This window comes from Aulonocara sp. 'chitande type north' Nkhata Bay, linkage group LG15 (genome assembly GCF_057382095.1).
Source record: "Aulonocara sp. 'chitande type north' Nkhata Bay isolate Kocher_YH1m ecotype deep benthic linkage group LG15, A_spYH_male_GT1.1, whole genome shotgun sequence".
Lineage (NCBI taxonomy): Eukaryota > Metazoa > Chordata > Actinopteri > Cichliformes > Cichlidae > Aulonocara > Aulonocara sp. 'chitande type north' Nkhata Bay.
The window spans coordinates 34,984,513-35,008,762 of NC_141358.1; the positions used below are offsets into that span (position 1 = coordinate 34,984,513).

The window sequence follows — 24,250 nt, forward strand, 5'->3', positions numbered from 1 at the left end:
CTGGAACAGCATCAGGTCAGAACCACACTGCACAGAGTCCAAAGCAGCTGGTCCTAACAGAGTAGTAGGAAGAGTGCTTAAAGCATGTGCAGACCAATTAGCAGAGGTTTTCGCCTTTCATCTTCAACCTCTCACTGCTATAGTCTGTAGTACCATCCTGCTTTAAGTCAGCCTCCATCATTCGAGTGCCCAAGAAGCAGAGGTGGGACCAAGTCATTGTTTTGCAAGTCTCAAGTAAGTCTCAAGTCTTTATCCTCAAGTCTCAAGTCAAGTCTCAAGTAATGTCAGGCAAGTCAGAGTCGAGTCTCAAGTCACTGGTGTTAAAAGTCCGAGTCAAGTCACAAGTCTGAAACTTTGAATTTCAAGTCCTTTCGAGTCTTTAAAAAAAAAAAACAACGAAAAAATAATGTTGCAGTTATGCTAAATGTAAATGTTAGACCATGTAATTTTAAAATCTGTGTTTTTCTCAACACATGACAAAATAGTGAACTTAGAAAATATACACAAATTGTGAAATTGCACCTCTTTAAAATGCAGCTCAATTAAACTTAGCTCCAAGAATAATTTTCACCGACAGTTCTGAGATAAGCTGCATGTTATTCTTGGATGCGCTTGTAGGACCGGCTTTAAAATCGCATGACAAAAATATCATACACATTAAAAAAACTGTATCACCAACGTAGCCTGGACAACATTTGCTAGTTAGATGAAGTCAGCTATCTCATCGTAGCATATTTATATGCATATTTATAATCATACGGTTCTTGGAGTGAGTGCACACACTCATGAAGTTTAGTAACTTCAGGTCACTGCAACAAGCCCAGGTACAGTTTACTGACGGATGGGTGCAGGACCTTGAAATGCACCGTGTAGAAAGTAAAGACCATCGTACGTATCATAAGTTTACCAGTCTCACAAATCGTCGTCATAAATACACATTCGTTAACCGTTTATTAATAGGACCTTTGAGCTCAACGGTAATTAATTAGTAGTGGAAATAATTTCTGGTAGCATCACAGAAATGTAGCAGTGACAATAATACTGTATGCTGTAATCGTACTGGGCAATTAGTGATACAAAAAACCTGTTTTATCCTGTGAATAAAAGTATATGTTTTTGTCAATGTACCATAATAACAGAGGCGAAACGCAATATTGTGTCAGGACAATTCACTATTTATGCACAATAAACACAATAAATAAAGGAGCATAGCGCGACAATTTCTGTTCAGCGCCAGACTTGCTTGTAACCTATATCACCAGTTATGTTATGACGTATTAACTACTAAAAAACACTGACCTTTGTGTAAATGCTTGGAGCAGACTAACCTGTGAGCTGGAGGGTTCTGGGACGTTATATTTGACCTTTGAATGGCTGCAATCCAGGCCATCCGTTGCCTCTTTGTTACTTCGGAAACATGGCTCGAACAATTTCTCTTCAACGAGGTAATCCGATAACAACCGATCTCTTTACCCGTCGGCTTCCCGTGGCTGTCATGCGACCGGCTATTGCAGTTAATAATACAACGGCTTCTTGTGTTTCTTTTTATCGCTGTATAACTGATTTTAATTGAAAGCCTGCGTGCGCTAGTACCGCTTGCCACGAGTTCCCAGAATCCTTTGCGGTTCTACCCGTGAATGACGTCACATTTTCAATCTCTATATAATATGCATGTTAAATTTTATATTTGGGGTAAAATATCAAGTCTTTTCAAGTAAACCGGTTCAAGTCCAATTCAAGTCCCAAGTCATTGGTGTAAAAGTCCAAGTCAAGTCACAAGTCTTAGAACATTTTTTCAAGTCAAGTCTAAAGTCATAAAATTAATGACTCGAGTCTGACTCGAGTCCAAGTCATGTGACTCGAGTCCACACCTCTGCCAAGAAGAACACAGTGAGCTGCTTGAATGACTGTCATCCAATTCCTTTAATGCCCATAATCACCAATTGTATTTAGAAACTCATCATGTCACACATTAAGGCTGTCATTCCTGCAGACCTCAATCCATACCAGTTTGCATACAAGGCAAACAGGTCGACAGACGATGCCACAATAACAGCTCTTCACACAACCCTCACACATCTGGACAATAGTAACACTTATGTGAGAATGCTGTTTGTGGACTTAAGCCCCACCTTCAACACAGTTCAACCCCACAAACTGGTTAAAAAACTAAGCAACTTAGGACTCAGCAGCTCACTGTGCAACTGGATATTGGACTTCCTCAGTGATAGACCCCAGAACGTCAGGATGGGAGAGCACACCTCCTATTTTCTTTGTATTATCTGTATTATTGTATGTTCATAGGGTTGGTGTGTGTTGCCTTGGGCAAGCTATCCTGTGTATTCGTCAACATCTGGATGTCCAGTCTGTGCTTTGGGGATTCTAGATTGCACACAGGCTTTAGGCAGTGGAACATTCAGGTGAGGGAAGTGCTATTGCCCAGTTATGAGGTAGTTTAGGTGGGTGGGGAACAGTGATGGGAATAATGGCGTTACAAGTAACAGCGTTACTAACGGCGTTACGTTTTTCAGTAACGAGTAATCTAATTAATTACTATTTCTATCGTTACAACGCTGTTACCGTTACTAACAAGAAAATGCAGTCCGTTACTATTTTTTAACAAACAGACGGTTGAAGCTGTGTTCAGCTTACGGCATCTTATATCAGTTGCACAGAAGTAGCTCCAAGTAATCTGGGCGCTACAGCTTTATGCAGCTGCGCACGCTCCCGCGGACGGCAGTCACTTTCTGGCATACGATCACTTTTTGGCACAACACGTGTTGCTAAGGGGGCAAAACAATCGTATGAGCAGTGCTGGGACTAACGCGTTATTAAGTAACGTGTTACAGTAACTACGTTATTATTGTGGTAACGAGCATGGTAACTAGTTATTATGCCAAAACCAATCTAAATCCCAGGTGTTATTCGTTACTTCGTGTGGTGGCTATCGCGGAGCTTCCACAGATTCAGCAACATTAGCAAGTGGTGGAGGCCAGCAGGTGGATGAGGGAAAGGGGAGGCAAGAGGAGAGACCCGAAGCGGCCGCTGGTCCGAGTGTCAGGAGAACTGAACTTCAGGTAATAAGTTATGACCTTCAGTCTATCTGGGTCAGATATGAACCAAGTTTAGGTGGAGTTTATTTTCGTTGTGCTGACTTTTTTCCGTACTGCGTACTAGCTAGCATGACGGAGTTTCTATACAGCTGGGTGGGTGCTATGATGTTACTGATGCTGAACTTTATTTTGTTCATAGTTCATAAGGTTAATTATTAGAGTTGCCAACCGTGGCCTAAAAAACGGAATGTCCCATTTTCAGAGAAAATATTGTGCGTTTCGTATTGAGGTGAAAAGGAACGCGATTTGTCGCGCTAAACAACAGCAGCACGTTTAAGCTTGATCAGCTGTTGTTAGATTTTATTTAATATTAATTTCTAGTATCAGCTGATGTTTGCTGGAGCCACAGCTGTAAAAGCTGCTGGTCATGATATCAGTTTGGTTATCTGGTGAGAGGGAAACATGAAGATGAAACCAGGAGACGTCCTTACTGAATCATCAGAGCTGTGATGGAGAAACAGGTTTACCTTTTAGGTGACAGGAATGAGTTGAAGGGAAGTTATGAACTGTTTCTGAGAGACAAATAACACCAGGATCCTTTTTCTATGTAGCTGACAGCTGGTAACTGTGCAGGGGCGGGTCTAGCAAAGTGTTGCTGGGGGCAGGTAGGGCATTAACAGGGAAAGGGGGGCACAAAGAAATACTTTTCTTTCTTATTCTCATTTAAAATGTTTTGCTTTTAAAAAATAATTACCAGAGTCTTACAACAAACGATTGATAGATTGATGCATATATACCATCAAAACAGTGTACATCACTGTCACAACAGCGTTTGTTTTCATTCAAAGGCTTTATGATTTTTCCTATAATGGTGGGCCAGTCTCTAGTCAAAATGCCCGGGACAATTTTCTGTCCCAGTCCAGCTCTGTATGCAGCTCATCTGCAGTCTGGTGTTACCTACATCTTCCTATTCAGAAGGCAGAATTTCCGACTTCTGAGTACAATCGAAAGCACCACGACTGCAGTTTTTGTGTTGGATGTAAAAAGCACACATGTCGCTGTGATGTAGGCTAGAATCATGGCGGCGGTCAACAAGAGAATTCTGAGTAAAACCAAAGTTACTTTCCCTAGTAACTAGTTACTTTGAAAGTAACGAGTAACTTGAAGTAACTGAGTTACTTTTGATAGAAGTAACTAGTAATGTAACTAAGTTACTAATTTAAAGTAACTTACCCAACACTGCGTATGAGTGCTGCTGTTTGACTGAGTAAGAATAAAGTAGTCATGGTAAGTGAATCACACGACCACATCAAGATGACAAAGTTACAAGGTGATATATACCAGTTTTTAAATTGTGTTGAAAAATGGAAAAATGCACCATGGTGACCAATCAAAAAATTATATGGCAACATGACATTTGGTTGTTTAGGAAGAGGAGGAAGTTTCAGGAGTGACGGCGAGAGAGAGCGAGAGCGAGTTTTGAGATGTGAGAGATTTGTGACCTATAGCGTGTTTGGAGTGTGTAGTTAATGTCTTGTCTTGTGTAGTGTTGTGGATAGTTTTGTGCTGTCTGTCAGAACAATGAGGTGGCTGCTGTCTCCAGGTAGAAAACAGGAGTGATACACCTGCTGTCAGACCTGCAGGTATCAGGCTGTGATGTTCTCCTTTATAGTGGACAGAAATTATGTTTTTGGAGTGGCACAAATAATTTGTGTGGCATTTTATTGAATGCAGAACACCTGATTGTTATGTAAATAGTTTGAAATGGTTATTTTAAGAAAAATCAAGGTAAAAGGTAAATGGCTGCAAATAACTTTGTTTCCAAAACGTGTGCATACGGTTTTAAAATTGAAAATGTATATTTGCATTTAAAGTTATGAAATATGATTCATTAAACATGTTTGTGGTTGTTACAGTAAAAAATATAACTTTTTCTACTCTGATTTTATGTTTTTTTTGTCTGATTTTAGATCAATTGTGTTAATACAGTATGTCAAAATGTAACTGTAAATTCAGACATGTGAGGTTGTGCTGAAAAAGATGATACCAAACAAGGCAAATAAACAGTTTTTAAAGGTGAAATGTGGAGGAAACATCAAAAGTAGTTAAAATGGCCAATTATACCCTGGACCCCAGAGGGTTAAACTTTTTTTTTTTTTTAAAGCAACGCAATAGTTACTTTTCAAGTAATTAATTATTTTTTGAATCTTGTAACTCAGTTACTAACTCAGGTACTTTTTTTTGAAGAAGTAACTAGTAACTAGTTACTTTTTCAAAGTAACTTTCCCAACACTGGCAGGGAAGCGTCTCAGATTCAGGAAAGCCTATCTTGTCCTTTTTGTCTGTTGTTGACTAAGTGTGTGACTGGTGTTGAGGCTGTAAGGTATGGAGCCCAGAATTCATATATTCAGTGTCTTGCTGATGAAATGCATTACCTGATAAAAGTCTGGCAGGTGACCTTTGGGAATGATGGTGAGGTCATCAATGTCAATTCCCACCTCTTTGCTCTCCTCTAGTCCCATGGTATAAAAGAATTATGGGCAGAGGTTTCCCTTCATGCGTACCTTTCACTAAGTAAGAGCAAAATTATTGGCTACACCCCAAAATGTGGATCACTGAAATGAATCACAGTGACTGGAAATCATTAGACAACAGACACAAACCTGTGTGGTAAGGCTGGGGTGGTGGAACCAAAAATGGCCTGATTGTTGATGTGACCTCCGAATACACAGCTGACAGAGTTAAAGAACTCATTGGACCAGCTCCAACTAGTTTTCCACACAGCTATGTTCTGTCTCTGCTCTAACGTTCAAATAAAGTCAGTAATTGAAAAAGGGTTACTTGTTTATGCTTGATTTTGTCCTCTCCTTCATGCTCATCCTAATTCATGAATATTGCTCCTTTTTGGCTCTGCAGGAGCTCCAGTGTCAGCAGGAAGTCTTGATGAACAACATCTTGGCCCAGCAAGAGTTTAGGGTCTTCAAAGAGCGCTGCCTCCTTTCCTTTCAGCTCCATATGCCAGACCCTGTCCTCCCCAATCAATGGTATTGCCTAGATGATTATCCCAGTCCCCCTCTTTCCATAGTAGGATGCACACTAGAGCTAAGCAACACAGCTGAAGCAAGTAGAAAAAAAAATGCAATATTCCTTTTCCAGCAGGTGGCAGAGTGGAGCTTACTGACTTCCAGGACTGCAAAACTGATGGAAGAACCAAGTGAGGGAATTTGGCCATCTGTCTGAATGAGTGAAGAAAATAATAATAATAATAACTGCCTGCTTCACATGTTGCCATTGCAGCAAAATAGTCATTTTATCTATGTAATATTAACATTAATCCTCTCCTCTGACACTGTATAATTTTCTTACAGTGTCAGCATTTCAGTTATTAAATATAAAACTGAATACAGAGAGAGACCCCCAGACAAGCAGTAAAGGGCTGGTAGAATATCTCAAAAGAGGAATGAGCATTTGGTAATAAAAATAAAAAGATTCTAGTCTTCAGACAGTCATTGACTGATTTCATCCAAGTGTTAAAAACAATCCCCATGTTTAAAATAATCCTGACTAGTCCAATTAATTTTGTGCCTCTGAAAATGGGAATTTTTGTGTGTATAAAAACGGCTCTAATTCATAAGCTGTTAATGTAATAGTTTGTGTAAAAATGCTTAAATAAAGCTGAAAGTCTGCACTCCAATCACATCTTAATTGCTTGAAAATCCACTGTGTTGGTGTAGAGCTGCAAATTTATGAAAGACGTATAATTATCAAAATGCATAACTGTAATTATTTTATAAAGCCAACATCCTGAATTTTTTTATGTTTTCTTTTTAAAATTCTACTTTTACCAATCATTTAATTGTCACATTTACATGAAGGCATCCAGTCTAATATAAATATAGTAGGCATGATAACAACTGAAAAATGATTAATTGAAGGAAAAACCCATTACTCATTAGTGTATCATTACTACAGAGTTTGATGTGAGGGTAAAGTGTCTGAAATGACAGATTACTAAAGCTTTGTTATGATTATGCAAATGAGGACCCAAATACAGGACAATGGAGGCAGAATGTTCAGAAAGAGCCGAGCCTTTGTTGTGGCTGATTCAAAACTCCAAAATAGACTAAATTCAAAAAGGTATAAAGCAGCAATCCAAACAGAAACAGAATCAACTTTCCTGGATTTACTGAATGACTGAGCGTGGACCAAGACAGGAGGGTAATAAGACACATTCATTATGAGACACACAAAAAGGTAATCAAGGCAGTCATACAGAGAGCAAGCAAAAGATGATCAGAATAAAACTGTAAACGTGGTGATGTCACTCAAAACTCACAATCCAGTACGATAACAAGGAACTCAAAAGTCACAATAATGAAGAAGAATCCATAACTCAGAAACAACACCAAATCCCAGGGCCATTAGAAACTTCAACTGTTTGCACTGATGATGAATAAACAAAGTTTTTGGTTGTTTTTTTTTTGCTGTAAACGAACCATTTTCAGGCATAATTCATCAGCTACTCGGGTTGGTACAGCTGCTTCTTAACTTCATTCCGCTCTGTGGTTTACATGCTGCTCATTCGGTCACTGAGCTCATCAAAGTAATCATCAACAAAGCGAAACATCTGAATGACAGCGCTGAGCAACAGGATGTCACAATTCATATCCAACTCCAACTCCTCGCTGTAGTTCTTCACCGGAACAACACAGGACAACGGCACACCGAGCCGAGAGCCGACCTCCTGAACCTGTATGACACAACACAGGAAAACTACTATTATTATTATTATTATTATTATTATTATTATTATTATTATTAACCACAATAGCAGTAAAAAAAATAAAAAGCACGTACAACGTCCTTAATGTAGCCACTCTTATAAACATTTCTCACATCCTCTTTCACCAGTGGGCAGGCTTCATCTACTTTAGTGAGGAGGACCAGCTGAGGAATACCTGGAAACAAACCAGAAAGATGACTGGTAAAATACCTTAGGTTTTTATAATGAGGTTTCAGTATCTGAAGATCATGTATCTGGAATAATCACAGCACTGTGCAAGAGTCTTGAGTCACTCACTATTTTTTCATATTTATCTTTTTTAAGTGGTTCTGAGCAATAGTTCTCTAGTCTTTATGAAGATCTTTAAAAGTTTTTCCATTAAATAATTTCCACATATTCTTTGTCCAGTTATTGTAACTGATCATGTTCCAAAATATTGCTGCTACCTCTGTCCCTGGCTTTATAATGAATTGCATCATGATGAAATTAAGATGAATAGTGTTGAAGAGGAAATTGTTCTGTAGTGTGACCAGTTTTACTGAAATCATTGACATCATGATCTATGTCATACAGAGATCATGATATTGTGTGATGTTATGGAACGGGCATCTTCACAGGTGTTTATGTAGGTTTTGGATAAACACATGGTAACATTCAGATGAGATTTGAGGACCTGCTTCCTTCAAATCACATCAGCATGAATCACAAAAAACACGGTTTAAGTCCAGCTGCTAAACTAGCCTGCTAGCAATTTTATATTTTTTGTTTATTGAATAAAAAAAGAATTTGACAAATTTCAACATTTGAGATGTTTCTTTGCATTGATAAATACAGGTTTTGAATGATTTGCATTCATTCATCTTAACAGGCTGATAATTAGGTAGGTATTGTTTGGGGAGCATTGGCTTTTTCTCTCCTTTAAATCCTGACCTATCTGGCAGCTTTTGCAATCATAATAATGATCTGAATGCAGTGTTGTGCTTCACATTTTGCTTTTTCAAGATCAGATCTCTAAATTATCTAAATGCTCCTCTTGTTCAGGCGTTTATTTTATCTGTTTATTTATTCATATCTATTTGTGTTATTTCAGTTATTACATAATATGTCGTATACAGTGTGACAATGTCTAAAGCAGGACAGACAGGGAAAAAAGGGAGGGGGGTGTGTGATAAAAGGATGCACGATGTATCGCCAAGTGCCGCGCCTGTAAGAAAACAAACATGCTGCACCTGGAACACAAAACTTCAAAAATACACAGGTGAATAAATCAACATTGTGTGTGTGTGTGTGTGTGTGTCTGTGAGTTTGTGTAAGAGAGAGTGTGAGTGTGGATGTGTCTTTCTCTTTGTCACAGTGGGAAGTGGGAAGCCGCAATAACGCTATCAGGAACCTTGTTGACTCAACTCTACTGACCCATTAAGTTGACCTTTCTGCGGATAGCATCCAGCTTCTCCTCCAGCCCTGTGGGCATGATGGAGACCTTGGAAGCATCAATAACATAGGCCACACAGTGGATCTTGTCCTTGAGTCCAGGAGATGTGCGATAGCCGTGGGCCTCAGGATGCAGAGGAGCTGAAGGGTTGAACTAAATGACACATTTGAGGAGAAACAGAGACACAGTTTGAGTCGACTGCTGACAAATCAGTGTTTCATACATTCAGTGTCCCGCTGATATAATGTAGCACCTGATAACGTTCTGGCAGGTGACCTTTGAGGATGCTGCTCAGATCGTCTATGTCAAGCCCCGCCCCTTTGGTCTCCTCCAGTCCCATGGTATCACACAAGATTATTGGCAGAGGTTTCCCTTCACGTCCAGCTTTCACAGAGTAGGTGCGAAACTGTTTACAGTACAATGAGAATGAGTGACAGACCACTGAAATCAGTCACAATAAGTGGAAATCATCAGACAGCAGACACAGACCTGTGTGGTGAGGCTGGTGGAGGAGGAGCCTGCTATAGCTTGGTTGGTGACGTGGCCTCTGAATACAGAGCTGACAGAGTTAAAGAAGCTGGACTTTCCAGCTCCAACTGGTCCAATGAGCAAAACCCGAGGCTGGGTCACAGAGCTGACTGTGGGTTTGTAGCTTTTAATGTACTCAATCAGCTCCGTCCTCTTCCTGTACAAAACAAGGAAATAAAGAACTTTTCCCATTTTAGAAGAAGTCGTAGTAGTAAAATTATTTTTGCTAATATTACTTCTTTGACAGAAGCAGCTGCAGTTACACATATTCCATATTTTGCATGGATTCTGTCAAAATCTAAAATATTTAGTATACCATATCATGCTAAGTATTCAATAGTATACTTTACATTTAATGTAGAAAGGATATTGTGCACAACCGAGGAATGTTAATAGATCAAGCAGGATGGTTTCTTCCTTAAACTTACTCAGATTCCCAGATTACAGTCCTCCATGCCCTTTCAAGTTCAGTGGTTCCTGTTAAAGAAACCAGTAAGTTTATTTGTGATTTTAAATTGGTGCCCAAATCCAAAAATATTAATGTAGTACAGTTTTAGTGAACTACTAGTTCTGTTATTATATAAGAAATTTATCAACTGCAACATCTAAAAAAAACAACATGATTTTTTTTTACAACTTACCCTCCACTTCGTAGACTTCACACTCAGTCATTTTGAGATCATTGCCATGCATTTGTGCAGCAGGGAAGTTGTAATAATTTCCTGGATTGCTGTGCGTTACTGCTTGGCTTCCATTGACAAGAACCAGTGTTTCTCCAAAATAAGGCCCAGAGTTAGCCATCATTCTCACTGCATATGTAGGATTAGTAACTGGATATTTGATGAGGTTTTCACCATTAAATGTAAAAAGAAAAGCCTGATCATCATTCACGTACTGTCCAGACTGACTAAAAGGTTGTTTGGTGTAGCCTCCAAACACAAAACCAGAGTTGTTGTAGCCCACAGACACAGTGGGAGAGCGATTGTCACATCTTTGGTGAAATGCTGCACCGGTGAAGCCGTGGATGCTGGCCTTGTACAGCAGCTTTAGTTTGAATCTTCTCAGCTGAGCGCAGATTGTTCTCTGCTGGCTTTGTGTTAGTCTGGGGTTCATAGTTCAAATCTTGTTATCTTTAATCCAAGAAGCCTATTTGAAACACACAAACAAATAATAAAAAACCATCATAAAGTGGTGAGCTAACATTTTTGGGGGTTTTGTAACTGTTCCTTTCAACGGCTCTGGTAGCAACTACAGCCATGGTGGAGAGTATGATTGACTGAAAATCTTTCTCTCATTTGATTTACTTTTACCGGAGCAAATTGAGATGTTTCATAGGTGTGATGCATCTGAGAAATATACTTTTTAAAAAATGACCAGTGGTGGAATTCCTATCCTATTCATAGTCTTTTTTTCTTTAGGTCACGAGCAGTTGTCTAAGCATTTCACTGCATATCGTACTGTGTATGACTGTGTATGTGACAAATAAAATTTGAATTTGATTTGAATTTGAATTCAACTCAGTTGTCTCAAATATTCCATTTCAGTACATTATTTTTTTCTATAAGACTTTATACCTCTATGATTGTCTCAGAGACAAATATTAATATATTTAACCTGTCTGGGCAACATCATGTAGTGATAGCTAAAAATAAACCAGAAAGATGTGATCATTTTGTATGTTTCACTTCAAATTAAGGCTAAAGTGAATCAATTATTGGGTGAGAAAAATAATTTTTCCAAAAATGGAAAACAATCAGAAGATTAAACAGGCTGATGTTACTGAGTGAACAATGGGCTGTGAGTTCAGTTAAATATCATAAATAATAAACAATAAACAAATTGTCATGATCACTGATAAATGGCCATGAGTAACATTCACAGAGAGTTGGGGAATGACCTCACGGCTCATTGTTAGTCAGTGGTGCCAGTGTCAATAGATGAAGTAGGCAAACTTGGACAGTCGCTTTGCAACAAAGTGGGTTTGGGATGAATTTCTTCCTCTTTGATTGGGTATTTGGAGTTTAAATTAAGCAGTTGAGAGAACCATGGGGAGGGCCCTGCATTATTTTAAGAAAATTCCGACACAGCTGTCACTGGGCGCCGCAGCCGAAAACACCGTTATTAAAAACGGTTGGAAAAGTGGCGAATTTTGGCCTGGATGGTTTGCTGTGCCGCTTTCGAAGAATGCAGCCAATGAATTGGGGGACAGCCAAAAATAAAAAAATGTCAAAAGGATTAGACACACCCAGCTTATAAACTGTGCCAAACGTTCCACTAATATCATGAGTTTAACACAGATGTACTCGTTGCACTTTCTTAAGGTATCGCTTTGTACTTTTGGGGCTGGGGCGATCGTGGCTCAAGAGTTGGGCGTTCGCATTGTAATCGTGAAGGTTGCCGGTTCGAGCCCCGGCTTGGACAGTCTCGGTCGTTGTGTGCTTGGGCAAGACACTTCACTCGTTGCCTACTGGTGGTGGTCAGAGGGCCCGGTGGCGCCAGTGTCCGGCAGCCTCGCCTCTGTCAGTGCGCCCCAGTGTGGCTGTGGCTACAATGTAGCTTGCCATCACCAGTGTGTGGGTGGATGGGTGGATGACTGGATATGTAAAGCGCTTTGGGGTCCTTAGGCACTAGTAAAGCGCTATATAAATACAGACCATTTTTGTTATATTTTTAAAAAGTGTATCCACAAGCTCAAATGAAAAGTCGGAGTAATAACCTACTGGGCATTGTGTTAAAGTCAGTTTAACACAATGCTTCCACACAACAACAAAAACCAGCGCATACATTATTTTTTTTTACAAAGTTCTGAAAATCATGCAGCTCTTTAATATTTTCAGTCTTACCTGCTGTGGTTAGAAACTGAGCGGGGATCGTGGTTGCGCAGATTACACGTGTGACAGCCGTCTGCGCGCTGTGCAAGTGAAACTGGATGTCCTGAACCCCTTACGTGCAGTGTTGCTAAAGCCTGTGCTTTGTGGCGCCTCTCCTTTCAGTTTAAAATATCTAAAAGTAACAATGGCAGAAACTACAACTTCAACTTCTCTGTGGGGTTAATGATTTATTTTCCTACATTCGGTCCTAGTCTGATCTAGAAAACTATGAGTATTAATTTCAGGAAAAACAACAACAAAATGTTACCACCAATACGTCAGCAGTACTCCGACGTAATGACAGGTTTAACCTGTTAAGCCTGTTCGCAATAGGCCTACCTATCTCCTCCCTCACTTACAAGTCAGCCTTTCCCTTAATATTATTCAGATAATAATGGAGATGGAAGAGAGAACACAAGATGATGCCACGTGTAACCTCAGCTCTCTATAAAGACAACCTGTGCATCTCAATGATGGCAGGTTTGAAACACATATGTGTGATTGTCTTAATCTACTGTAATTTTACCTAATTAACAAAACGGTGAGTGTAGTAAGTTTTAATGAATAACAATTTGACTGATAAAGATCATTCTTATAATAAAAAAAATAAATTTATTAAGAGTTTTAGCTTTATTAATTAAAGTTTTTGAGAAATAAAAGAGAGCATGCTGTTGTACAAGACTGATTACATTTCCTGTTTAAATTGCATTGAAACGCAAATATTGACTTGAGTCTTATTTTTAAAAACCAAAAAAAGATCATTTTGTAGGCACAAAATCCTCAAGGATGTTGTTACAATTGAGAAACGCATATAATAACAGACACAGTCAAATCCAGTCTTATACCACAGCTCTCTTGATACTACGCCTCATGCATTCTCGTGAACATACACAAGTAAATTCTTAAGATACATTACCTGCTTCAAACAACAGCAAAATTAAGAACATTTTTTCTGCACACTGAACTTTTAAAACAGAAACACTTCCGTATGGTCTGACTTTGAGCAGCAAAACATTTTGGTTTCACCAGCCTTAGTTGTTGTTGTTTTTGTTGTTTTTAATTGACTTATTGCATTATTCTTTCTCTTTTATATTTTATTGCATCATTGTTGTGCATTTCACTTATTTTAGTTGCATTTTACATTGTTTAGCAAATGTGCTACATAAATAAACTTGACCCTGTCTTCCCAGCCCAGGAAGGACACGCCCCTTTTGATGGTGATATTCAATAAATCCTTTGAACACAAGATGGAAATCAAATATCTCTATGCAGTTCATATTTTGTGGTTCTGCAGGAGCTGAGGAATCAGAGGAATCCTGACGAGAGATCCAGCCTGCATCTGTGGCAACAAGCGAAGTAGCTATTGGTTCATCTGTCTTGGTCGCTCAGCTCCACCCTGTGTGCAAACACTGTTATTGCAATGATAATCATTATATTGGTATGACGTTAGAGATACTAAAACTGCTGCAAGTTTCACAAACAGGACACAATTTATGCATGCTAAATATATAGCTACAACAGCAGCGTTTACCAATCAATGTTTTAAACTAATTAATGCTAAAAATGAAAGTCCATTAACCTTTTCCAGTGCACAATTTCTCCAGCCCTCTGAAAAAGGAATGGAACATACCGTCTCAGATGAGAACAGTACAAAACTTACTATAGGATCTTATAGTTGTAAAATAATAATTAATTAATAATAATGACATTAAAGTGTCAGTTTGTTTAGATAATCTTGTACATTTTTTTAAGAGAAGAAAAACAATTTAGAAAATGAATTCCATTGCTCGAGATGTTGAGCTAAGCAGGGCACCGATGGGCAAAATCGACAACTTTCATGAGAATATTTAAAAATGAGATTTCCATAGCAAGTTAACAACAACTCACTGCGGTGCTTTGGCCAACAGGGCGCTGGTGGAAGCTGAGTTACTGTTGGCTGAAGACAGAGGAGGACAAGGAGAACGTGTGTGTGTGTGTGTGTGTGTGTGTGTGTGTGTGTGTGTGTGTGTGTGTGTGTGTGTGTGTGTGTGTGTGTGTGTGTATGTGTGTATGTGTGTGTGTGTGTGTGTGTGTGTGTCTGCAGGGGTTATCAAGCCATATGCCAAGAGTGAATGAGACATCGACTTACTGATCCACATCACGAGGATATGAGGATATAAGCAACAACATTGGAATGACTGGAGAGAAACGTAGTCGGATGGTAACAAAGAGAAGGTGGTCAGAAATGGGAACCATAAAGAGGCCGCTAGGAAAGTCGCAATCACCCAATACCTGCAGAGGATCAGGCAAGTCCTCAGGAGTCAGCTGAATGGAAAGAACGCAATCCAGGATATCAAACACCTACACCCTGCTTGTGATCAGGTACCCTGCTGGATTAATAAGTTGGCCAAAGGAGGAGATAGAAGCCACTGACATCAAGACCAGGATGCTCCTGGAGCTGGAGGGTTTCACCCCAAGTCCAGCACCCTAAGACTGTACGCTAAGTGGAAGGACGGAAGGAAACCGGGGACTAGTGAGTGTCAGAACCATCATCAGAGGATAAAACAAAGAAAATCTGTGAGTACATAAGGAAGATGGCCACAACCAACCCCCTGCTTACTGAATACCTCAGGCAGCAGAAACCCAAGAAAGAAGAGGACCAAGAGGAGGAACCATCATGGAAGGAGAGGCCCCTGCACGGTATGTACCACCGGCAGATAGAGGAGGTGGCTGACATCCAGAAATCCTACCAGTGGCTGGACAAAGCTGGACTGCACAGAGGCACTAATCATGGCAGCACAGAAACAAGCTTAGCACAGTATACAGTAACATCTGTTCTGAGTATGGCCTGGAAGTCCTGAGGTCAAAATGGGAGACGCCCCCTAGTTTCATTTAGCCTGAACGCATACGTCATAGTTTTAACCATAAACCTGGAAATCATTACCCATCATCGTGGCCCATCTGAGTAAATCATTTACTGATAAGCTACAGTGTAGGTGCTGATAAGAAAACCATCCTTTGGACTGTGACCAATCCTATGTGTGCTTTCTGTGTGTGTTGCTATCGACTAACTGAACTGTCTGATACTGTCAGCTTTGCCCTAAGAGCCTACACTCTGCTCCCTTCTTGTGGTCTTCCTTCGGGCTCTTGATGATCTCTGCTCATGTTACTGAAGGTTTTCATCTTCCTATTTTCCTGTTTGTTTTTTCCTTGTTTTAAGTAGCAACTCCTAAAAATGTGCCAGAGCAGATTTTAAATCAACTCCACGGGCATTTCAGATTTTAACACAGGTGTTGATTGTTAAACTCTGGAAATAATAATAATACATTTTATTTGAGGGCGCCTTTCTAAAACCCAAGGTCACGTTACAAAGAGAAAAAGCTATAAATACATACCTTTTATTGATGCCACAAATGTTTGTGTTTGAGTGTTGTTGTGTGTTGTTGTGTTTGCACCATTTTGAGTACAATAAAGTTACATTTTGTTTATTTTGTATGCAGAAATTCAATTCCAAAAGCCAGATGCAACTTGCCCCAAAAATAGTACTGCTATACTGAGTGTTTCTCTTGTGTGCATGTGTGCACCTTGCAGGCAAAAAATTACACAGGGTGCTGAAATATTTCATGTTAAACCAAAACATCATGTAGGAGTCGGGGTTGTTAAGGTAAGGCAAGTTTATTTATATAGCACAATTCAACAACAAGGTGATTCAGAGTGCTTTACAGAGACATTAAAAAATAAAAACAATAAAAAGCATGATTTAAAATTGATAAAAAAAACAGTAGATAAAATCAGAACAGTAGATAAAATCAGTAGTTAAAATGTAAGTTTTGAAATTTAAGTTTAAAGTGTGGATTTGGTGTTTTATTCAAATGCAGCTGAGAACAGGTGAGTCTTCAACCTGGATTTAAATAAACTGAGTGTTTCAGCTGATCTGAGGCTTTCTGGGAGTTTGTTCCGGATATATGAAGCATAAAAGCTGAATGCAGCTTCCCCGTGTCTGGTTCTGACACAGTAAACAGTAATTTAGTTTATTAAATCTATTAACTTGTGATGAAATATTCAGCTACATGGAAAAAAGGAGGTAATAAAAATGTTCAAAATAATTTATTATCTTGAGACTGATGACCTTTAATGTCATTATTTTCTGTTGCTGAGCTCAAATTTAGAACCAGTTCACCAAAATTTTGAAGGGAGAAACTGGATGTTCACAAAGTACAGATACTATATCTCCCAATACCCACAATATAAGAAGGCTTCTAATTTGTAGTTTAGCTTCTAATTTCTGCCTTTCAAGTAACCCAGTTAACACAGGGAACTAGTACTCAGTAGGATCACCTGCAGGTACATGATTGAATCATTTTAAAGGAAATGTCATCAGCTGCTCAGACTATTACATCATCTCCTCAGTCTTCTCCTAGTCTTTGGTTTGCATGTTGCTCATTCGGTCACTGAGCTCATCAAAGTAATTATCAACAAAGCGAAGCATCTGGATGACGGCGCTGAGCAACAGGATGTCACAATTCATGTCCAACTCCAGCTCCTCGCTGTAGTTCTTCAACGGAACAACACAGGACAACGGCACACCGAGCCGAGAGCCGACCTCCTGCATCTGTATGACAGAACACAGGGGAAAAAGTATTACTACCCTCATATAAAATGTTTATTAATAAAAAATAAATTTAAAAAAAGCAGTTTAAAAAAAGTAAAAAATGCTTACCACATCTTTAATGTAGCCACTCTTATAAATGTTTCTCACATCCTCTTTCACCAGTGGACAGGCTTCATCTACTTTAGTGAGGAGGACCAGCTGAGGAATACCTGGAAACAAAATGAGCAGGAAGATCACTTTGACATAATGATTTCTATTGGATTGTTATTGGAATATCCAAATTCTTTGAGTTGTTTAAGATATGAAATGAAGTTGAAAATTGCTGTCATGATTCCGGCTCACTTGTGCAGAGTTCTGTCGTGCTGTGAATTTTCCAAGTTTAGTTAATCATGTTTGTAGTTACATGTTCTCTGTTTAAATTCGTTTCCTTTCGTGTCCAGTCTGTCTTAGTCTCATCTGTGCATCCTCCCTAGAGTCCCCTGTATGTAGTCAGTCTTGTCTCCCTGTCTGTGTGTGAAATCTGCATCTTTGTATTCTGTACTTTCCATCTTATTGTGCCAGTCACTCTTCTTCTCTTACATTTAGTTACTTCCTGTCTCCTGACATACCCTTCCTCCTGTGTTATTTTCCTTTTTGATTACTTTGTACTTTTGCAATCAGTCTCAATAAAGGCTTGTTTTCCATTAAGCTCATTTCTGCCTGTCTACAGTCCATGCATGGCTGTTAAACTGGTCCACCTATAGCTTTTTTTTTTTTGTTAAAAAGGGAAAACATTTCCAATTTCAACACATAATATACTAATTTGCACAGATAAAAACTGATTTTCAGTGATTTTTACATTATTGCATTTTTGTCTTCATTTGTTTTACACATAAACTGTCTAATCCCCCAAAGATATGACAAAACCTCAGGCACTGACCGATTAGGTTGACCTTTCTGCGGATAGCATCCAGCTTCTCCTCCAGCCCTGTGGGCATGACGGAGACCTTGGAAGCATCAATAACATAGGCCACACAGTGGATCTTGTCCTTGAGTCCAGGAGATGTGCGATAGCTGTGGGCCTCAGGATGCAGAGGAGCTGAAGGGTTGAACTAAATGACACATTTGAGGAGAAACAGAGACACAGTTTGAGTCGACTGCTGACAAATAACTGTTTCATACATTCAGTGTCCCGTGATGTACTGTAGCACCTGATAACGGTCTGGCAGGTGACCTTTGAGGATGCTGCTCAGATCGTCTATGTCAAGCCCCGCCCCTTTGGTCTCCTCCAGTCCCATGGTATCACACAAGATTATTGGCAGAGGTTTCCCTTCACGTCCAGCTTTCACAGAGTAGGAGCGAAACTGTTTACAGTACAATGAGAATGAGTGACAGACCACTGAAATCAGTCACAATAAGTGGAAATCATCAGACAGCAGACACAGACCTGTGTGGTGAGGCTGGTGGAGGAGGAGCCAGAGATGGCCTGGCTGGTGACGTGGTCTCTGAATACAGAGTTGACAGAGTTAAAGAAGCTGGACTTTCCAGCTCCAACTGGTCCAATGAGCAAAACCCGAGGCTGTGTCACAGAGCTGACTGTGGGTTTGTAGCTTTTAATGCTCTCAATCAGCTCCGTCCTCTTCCTGTACAAAACAAGGAGATGAATAATGGTAACATTTTAAATGTGAAGAAATTTTGAATATAACAGTAATTTTTAGTGTAAAGCCAAAACAAAACATGGTAACATGGTAAACAGTATTGCATAGTATTTTGCAGGAATGCCACCTTAAATACTTTGTAGAGTATGACATTCAAATATAGCTTGTTTGTCATAAAGTGTGGATAATGTAACTGCATTCAGTTCAAAAATAGATTATTGCTTTCCCCCCGATCAAACTCTTTAAAATATGTTGTGCATAAAGCATCAGACTGGATGTTGGCTCCATCAGACTTACTTAGATTCCCAGGTTACAGTCCTCCATGGCCTCTCAAGTTCAGTGCTTTCTTAAAGATAAAAGTGAAATGATACAGTAATGTTATTGAATTTAGTAAAGACATTAAATTCAACTCTCTAGATCTGCAGATACATACTGGGCTAATCCCAAGCCTTCATTTTGCTTTGAGTCATTTAGACATGGACTTGCTGTTTTTCCCCTGCTAACCTAAATATGCTTGAGCTTCATGGCATGAGCTGATGACTGGCATTCTCTTTCAGGATTTTCTGGTAGGGAGCTGAACTTGTGGTTCCATCAATTATGAAAACAGTATAATTGATGGATTATACTGTTTACGGTCTTGAAGTAAAAGCAGCAAAAGCATTCCTACACCATCACAATGCCACCACCATGTTTGTGTTAGGTGACGGCTGTGTGCAGACAGGAATGGGACCCAAGATGCAGACTCCAGAGAGAAACTTAAACCAAAACAGCTTTAATGCTGAACTCAAACATAACATAACTGGAAAAAAGTCAAAATAAACTAACACCAGTGGCTGGGCAAAACACACAGCAAAATAAACGGTAGATCGCAACACGGACACAGAGAAACACAGGGCTTAAATACACAGAGGGAGCAATCAGGAAATGAGTAACAGGAGGGAAACACAGCTGGGGCAAATCAGGCCTAACGAGACAAGGGGAAGCAAAACCAGACACATTAACATCAGACATGGACTTTCAAAGTAAAACAGGAAACATAACACAGACTCACGGGCAGGCACTATAACAAAGGGAACAGACGTGGGACCAGGGCAGACACAGACACTGACTGGATGTGGGGATACAGCAGAAAGGGGAGACAGCAACATGGAACACAGACAGAAAACCAGAACACTAAAACTCTAACCAAACCCCACCCAGAGAACCTAAACTAAGAATAATCCTAAAACCCATAAAGCAAAGCTAGAATATAATGAAATAACAAAATCAAAGAACCAAAAACACAAAACACTGGGTCAACGGCCCAGGGACCCTAACAGTTTGACTGTTGGTTTCATGTTCTTATTATGAAATGTTGTGTTAGTTTTATATCAGTTGTATATATATATATATATATATATATATATATATATATATATATATATATATATATATATATATATATATATGGTTCACTCAAGTCCCCAACTTTAGATGTCACTGACTTTGTTTCTCAAGTTTCTTTATTATTTTGTGATGTTTTGCTTTTTGAGATCTTTTAGCTTACTTCATTTTTTCAGACATCTTTAAATTAAGAGATTTCATTATTCGGCAGGTCTGTTAGTAATCATGCTTGGGTGTTGGCATATTGTAGTATTTGTACTGTGATATATCTAATTTATCAACACTTATCTGCAACAGCTAAATGATTACATGATGCCTTATGTTACACTTACCCTCCACTTGGTAGATTTCACACTCAGTCAGGTTGAGATCATTGCCATGCATCTCTGCAGCAGGGAAGTTGTAATAATTTCCTGGATTGCTGTACGTTACTGCTTGGCTTCCATTGACAAGAACCAAATCTCCTCCAAAATAAGGCCCAGAGTTAGCTATCATTCTCACTGCATATGTAGGATTAGTAACTGGATATTTGATGAGGTTTTCACCATTAAATGTGAAAAGAAAAGCCTGATCATCATTCACGTACTGTCCAGACTGACTAAAAGGTTGTTTGGTGTAGCCTCCAAACACAAAACCAGAGTTGTTGTAGCCCACAGACACAGTGGGAGAGCGGTTGTCACATCTTTGGTGAAATGCTGCACCGGTGAAGCCGTGGATGCTGGCCTTGTACAGCAGCTGTAGTTTGACTCTTCTCAGCTGAGCGCAGATTGTTCTCTGCTGGCTTTGTGTTAGCATGGGGTTCATTTTGGACTCTTGGTTGTTTGAGCGTAGTAAAGAAAGTGACTGAATCTGTGGAATCAATCACAAAAAGACAAACACAATCTACATGAACCCCAAAATCAGTTTTAATGGCTCAGCATAGGGAAAGAATTACAATTTACAATAATTTCTATTGAGACCTCCAGTAGATATTCTTAGTGTACAGGCTGTGATCAGCTGACCTGCTGTTCCCTGCGGATTTACACACCTGAATTCAACCAGATGTGAGCAGATGTTTCATGAGCTCTCCTGGGTGATTTCCATCAATTAGATGGATGCACCGGTCCAACACACTGTTGTTTACTTTAAACCCATCACAGTACAGAAATATAGAAATATATAGCAAACTAACCTGCATACCTTGCACTAACCTGCAGAGGATTTTCATGTAACCTTTAAATAACACAGTCTACCTCAGTTTGTCTCTTTCTATTCTTTCCCTGTGACGTACAGCAGCTGCACCTTTACCTAGCAAAACACGAAGAGACTATTTGGTGTTTGAAGGCTCAGTGACAGAAAATAATAAGCAAAACTAAGGAGCCTTATTTGAAAATGGAAGGAGCAGAGAGTCCAGATATTTGTTTAAAAATGTAGGGAGTAAAATCAAAAGGTTGTCAGAAAAAAACTCCTCAAGTAAAATTCTACTTAAGTAGCTACATTTAAAAACAATATACATCATTATTTTCCTTTTTTATTGCCTTCAGATGTTTGTTTCTAGAAAGAACCAAATCTAAATGTATGTTGCTACTTTGGTCTCAACAGAAAAAAATGAGTTAACATAACGATGTCATAAGTTTCATTTCCAGACAGACTGGCATAAGGATGAGCACGTTTTGTTCTCTCACTTCATCAGGAATCCTTTAACACATTTGCAGTGGTTGCTTTTAGAATAATGCATACATTTCACTATATAAATAGAACTGAATTTGTGACTTTAGTGGTGGCTACTACTCTACTCCTACTCTACGCAACTACATCAGTATAGTTACTATCCCGAAAGGAAAACTTTAGTTAATAAAAATCTTACAGGCACAATTTTAAGTTAAATTCCTTAAGCTCTTTAACATTTCTGCTTTTACCTCCTGTTCCAGACGGACGAGGGAGCAGGGATCGCGGACCTTGCTGTAAACACACGGAGGACTACAGACAGGTGTGCCAAGGTAGTTATTCCAGGTGTTGTGCCAAACACAAGCAGTTAGTTACCCGTGCGTCGGGAGCGCGCACTGGGCACGGACCGCAGACGAGGACGTTCAATTCAATTCAATTCAATTTTATTTATATAGCGCCAAATCACAACAAAAGTCGCCTCAAGGCGCTTCATAGATACAGAGAAAAACCCAACAATCATATGACCCCCTATGAGCAAGCACTTTGGCAACAGTGGGAAGGAAAAACTCCCTTTTAACAGGAAGAAACCTCCGGCAGAACCAGGCTCAGGGAGGGGCGGCCATCTGCTGCGACCGGTTGGGGTGAGAGAAGGAAGACAGGATAAAGACATGCTGTGGAAGAGAGACAGAGGTTAATAACAGATATGATTCAATGCAGAGAGGTCTGTTAATACATAGTGAGTGAGAAAGGTGACTGGAAAGGAAAAACTCAATGCATCATGGGAATCCCCCGGCAGCCTATGTCTATTGCAGCATAACTAAGGGAGGATTCAGGGTCACCTGGTCCAGCCCTAACTATATGCTTTAGCAAAAAGGAAAGTTTTAAGCCTAATCTTAAAAGTAGAGATAGTGTCTGTCTCCTGAATCCGTTTAGCCTGATAACAGTACAATCACGTCTGTGTGTCATAAAAACTTTAACACTCAGCACGTTCTCAACAAGTGAACTGATCTGATAGAATCTGTTCTAGATGGCGGCGCGCACAGACGCAGCGGCCCGGAGCTCCTACACTTTTGCACTTTTGGTGGTACTGTGTATCATTTCACACAGTCTGGGGTTACTTCAATATAATAGAGATAATCTACTACAACTAAGCCGTGGAGATCTTCAATTAACATCCGAGTATCTCATCCCCCTGGAGATCGTCAAGCAACCCCCGGGGCTACCCGCAACAGCAAGCCGCAGGAGGAGACGCTGCGAGCGGAGGCAGAAGAGAGGCAGGCGGGGAGGCCTGTGGGCACGGCTAAAGGCTAGTCCGTTTAAACCACCACTCCCGACCATATTCCTCTCCAATGCCCGTTCAATCCGTTACAAACTGGATGAAATACGACTGCAGATCGCCACTCGACGGACTTTCAACAACTGTTCGTGCATGATTTTTACTGAAACCTGGCTGGACAGCGCCATTCCCGATGCGGCTATTGATCTAGCAGGCCGCACCGCCTATCGAGCCGATAGGTCTGCGGACTCGGGTAAGAAGACCGGCGGGGGGCTGTGCATCTATATTAACAACTTCTGGTGCACGAACGTCACCAAAATGTGAAGTGTGCTACCAGAGGAGATAGAACTTTGGACCAGGTGTACACCAACATGGCGAACGCATACAGAGCCCAGGCCTATCCCCACCTGGGTCTGTCAGACCATCTCTCCCTTCTGCTACACCCAATATACACACAAAAGGTCAAGAGCACTGGGATTACAACCAAAACCGTGAGAACATGGCCGCAGGATGCTATTCCGATGCTTCAGGACTGTTTCCACTGCACAGACTGGGAGGTATTCAAGGTGCAGGACACTGACAACCGTGTCGCATTGGACAGTTACACCTCCACTGTCTTGGATTACATCTGTTTCTGTGTGGACAATGTAACAACTTGGAAACGACTCCGTGTGTTCCCTAATAATCCACCCTGGATGACACACAGAGTTCAACAACTTATTCGAACAAGGAACAACGCTTTCAACTCCGGGGACCAGGAGGCATACAGTGCTGCCAGGGCTAACCTGAGAAGAGGCATCAAGACTGCCAAGCAGCAGCACAGGAGGCATATCGAGGCCAGGTTTGAGAACATCACAAACCCAAAGCAGGTCTGGGAAGGCATCAGGGCTATCACGGACTACAAAAGGAGAACACCATCACCCTCAGCCGATAGTCCTACTCTGGCTGAGGACCTAAACCTCTTTTATGCCCGCTTTGATAGGGAGAACACCGACCCTGTCCTGTCCCCTCTCCCCTCAACCGACCCTGCTCCGGTCCTGAGCACTCATG

At 40.2% G+C, this 24,250-nt stretch overlaps 2 protein-coding genes across 3 annotated transcripts; both read right to left on the reverse strand.

The window, feature by feature from the left end:
• Positions 1–6,939: 6,939 nt before the first annotated feature.
• Positions 6,940–12,920, reverse strand: LOC147313504 (interferon-induced protein 44-like). Of its 2 annotated transcripts, none has more exons than XM_086263098.1 (8): positions 12,640–12,914; positions 10,438–10,942; positions 10,225–10,273; positions 9,758–9,953; positions 9,522–9,674; positions 9,250–9,421; positions 7,911–8,011; positions 6,940–7,803 (listed from the first exon to the last, which is right to left on the reverse strand). In XM_086263098.1, exons 2-8 carry the CDS (start codon positions 10,907–10,909, stop codon positions 7,621–7,623), a joined length of 1,326 nt encoding a protein of 441 aa, XP_086119224.1. In that variant the 5' UTR covers positions 10,910–10,942; positions 12,640–12,914; the 3' UTR covers positions 6,940–7,620. The 2 variants fall into 2 exon arrangements, with proteins under 2 accessions (XP_086119224.1, XP_086119225.1); XM_086263099.1 differs by having other exon boundaries at positions 7,616–7,826; positions 12,640–12,920.
• Positions 12,921–16,402: 3,482 nt separating this feature from the next.
• On the reverse strand, positions 16,403–21,120 carry LOC147313505 (interferon-induced protein 44-like). Its single transcript, XM_086263100.1, has 7 exons — positions 20,606–21,120; positions 19,192–19,236; positions 18,684–18,879; positions 18,448–18,600; positions 18,177–18,348; positions 17,366–17,466; positions 16,403–17,257 (listed from the first exon to the last, which is right to left on the reverse strand). The coding sequence occupies exons 1-7, from the start codon at positions 21,079–21,081 to the stop codon at positions 17,063–17,065; spliced, it is 1,338 nt and encodes a 445-aa protein (XP_086119226.1). The 5' UTR covers positions 21,082–21,120; the 3' UTR covers positions 16,403–17,062.
• Positions 21,121–24,250: the final 3,130 nt, after the last annotated feature.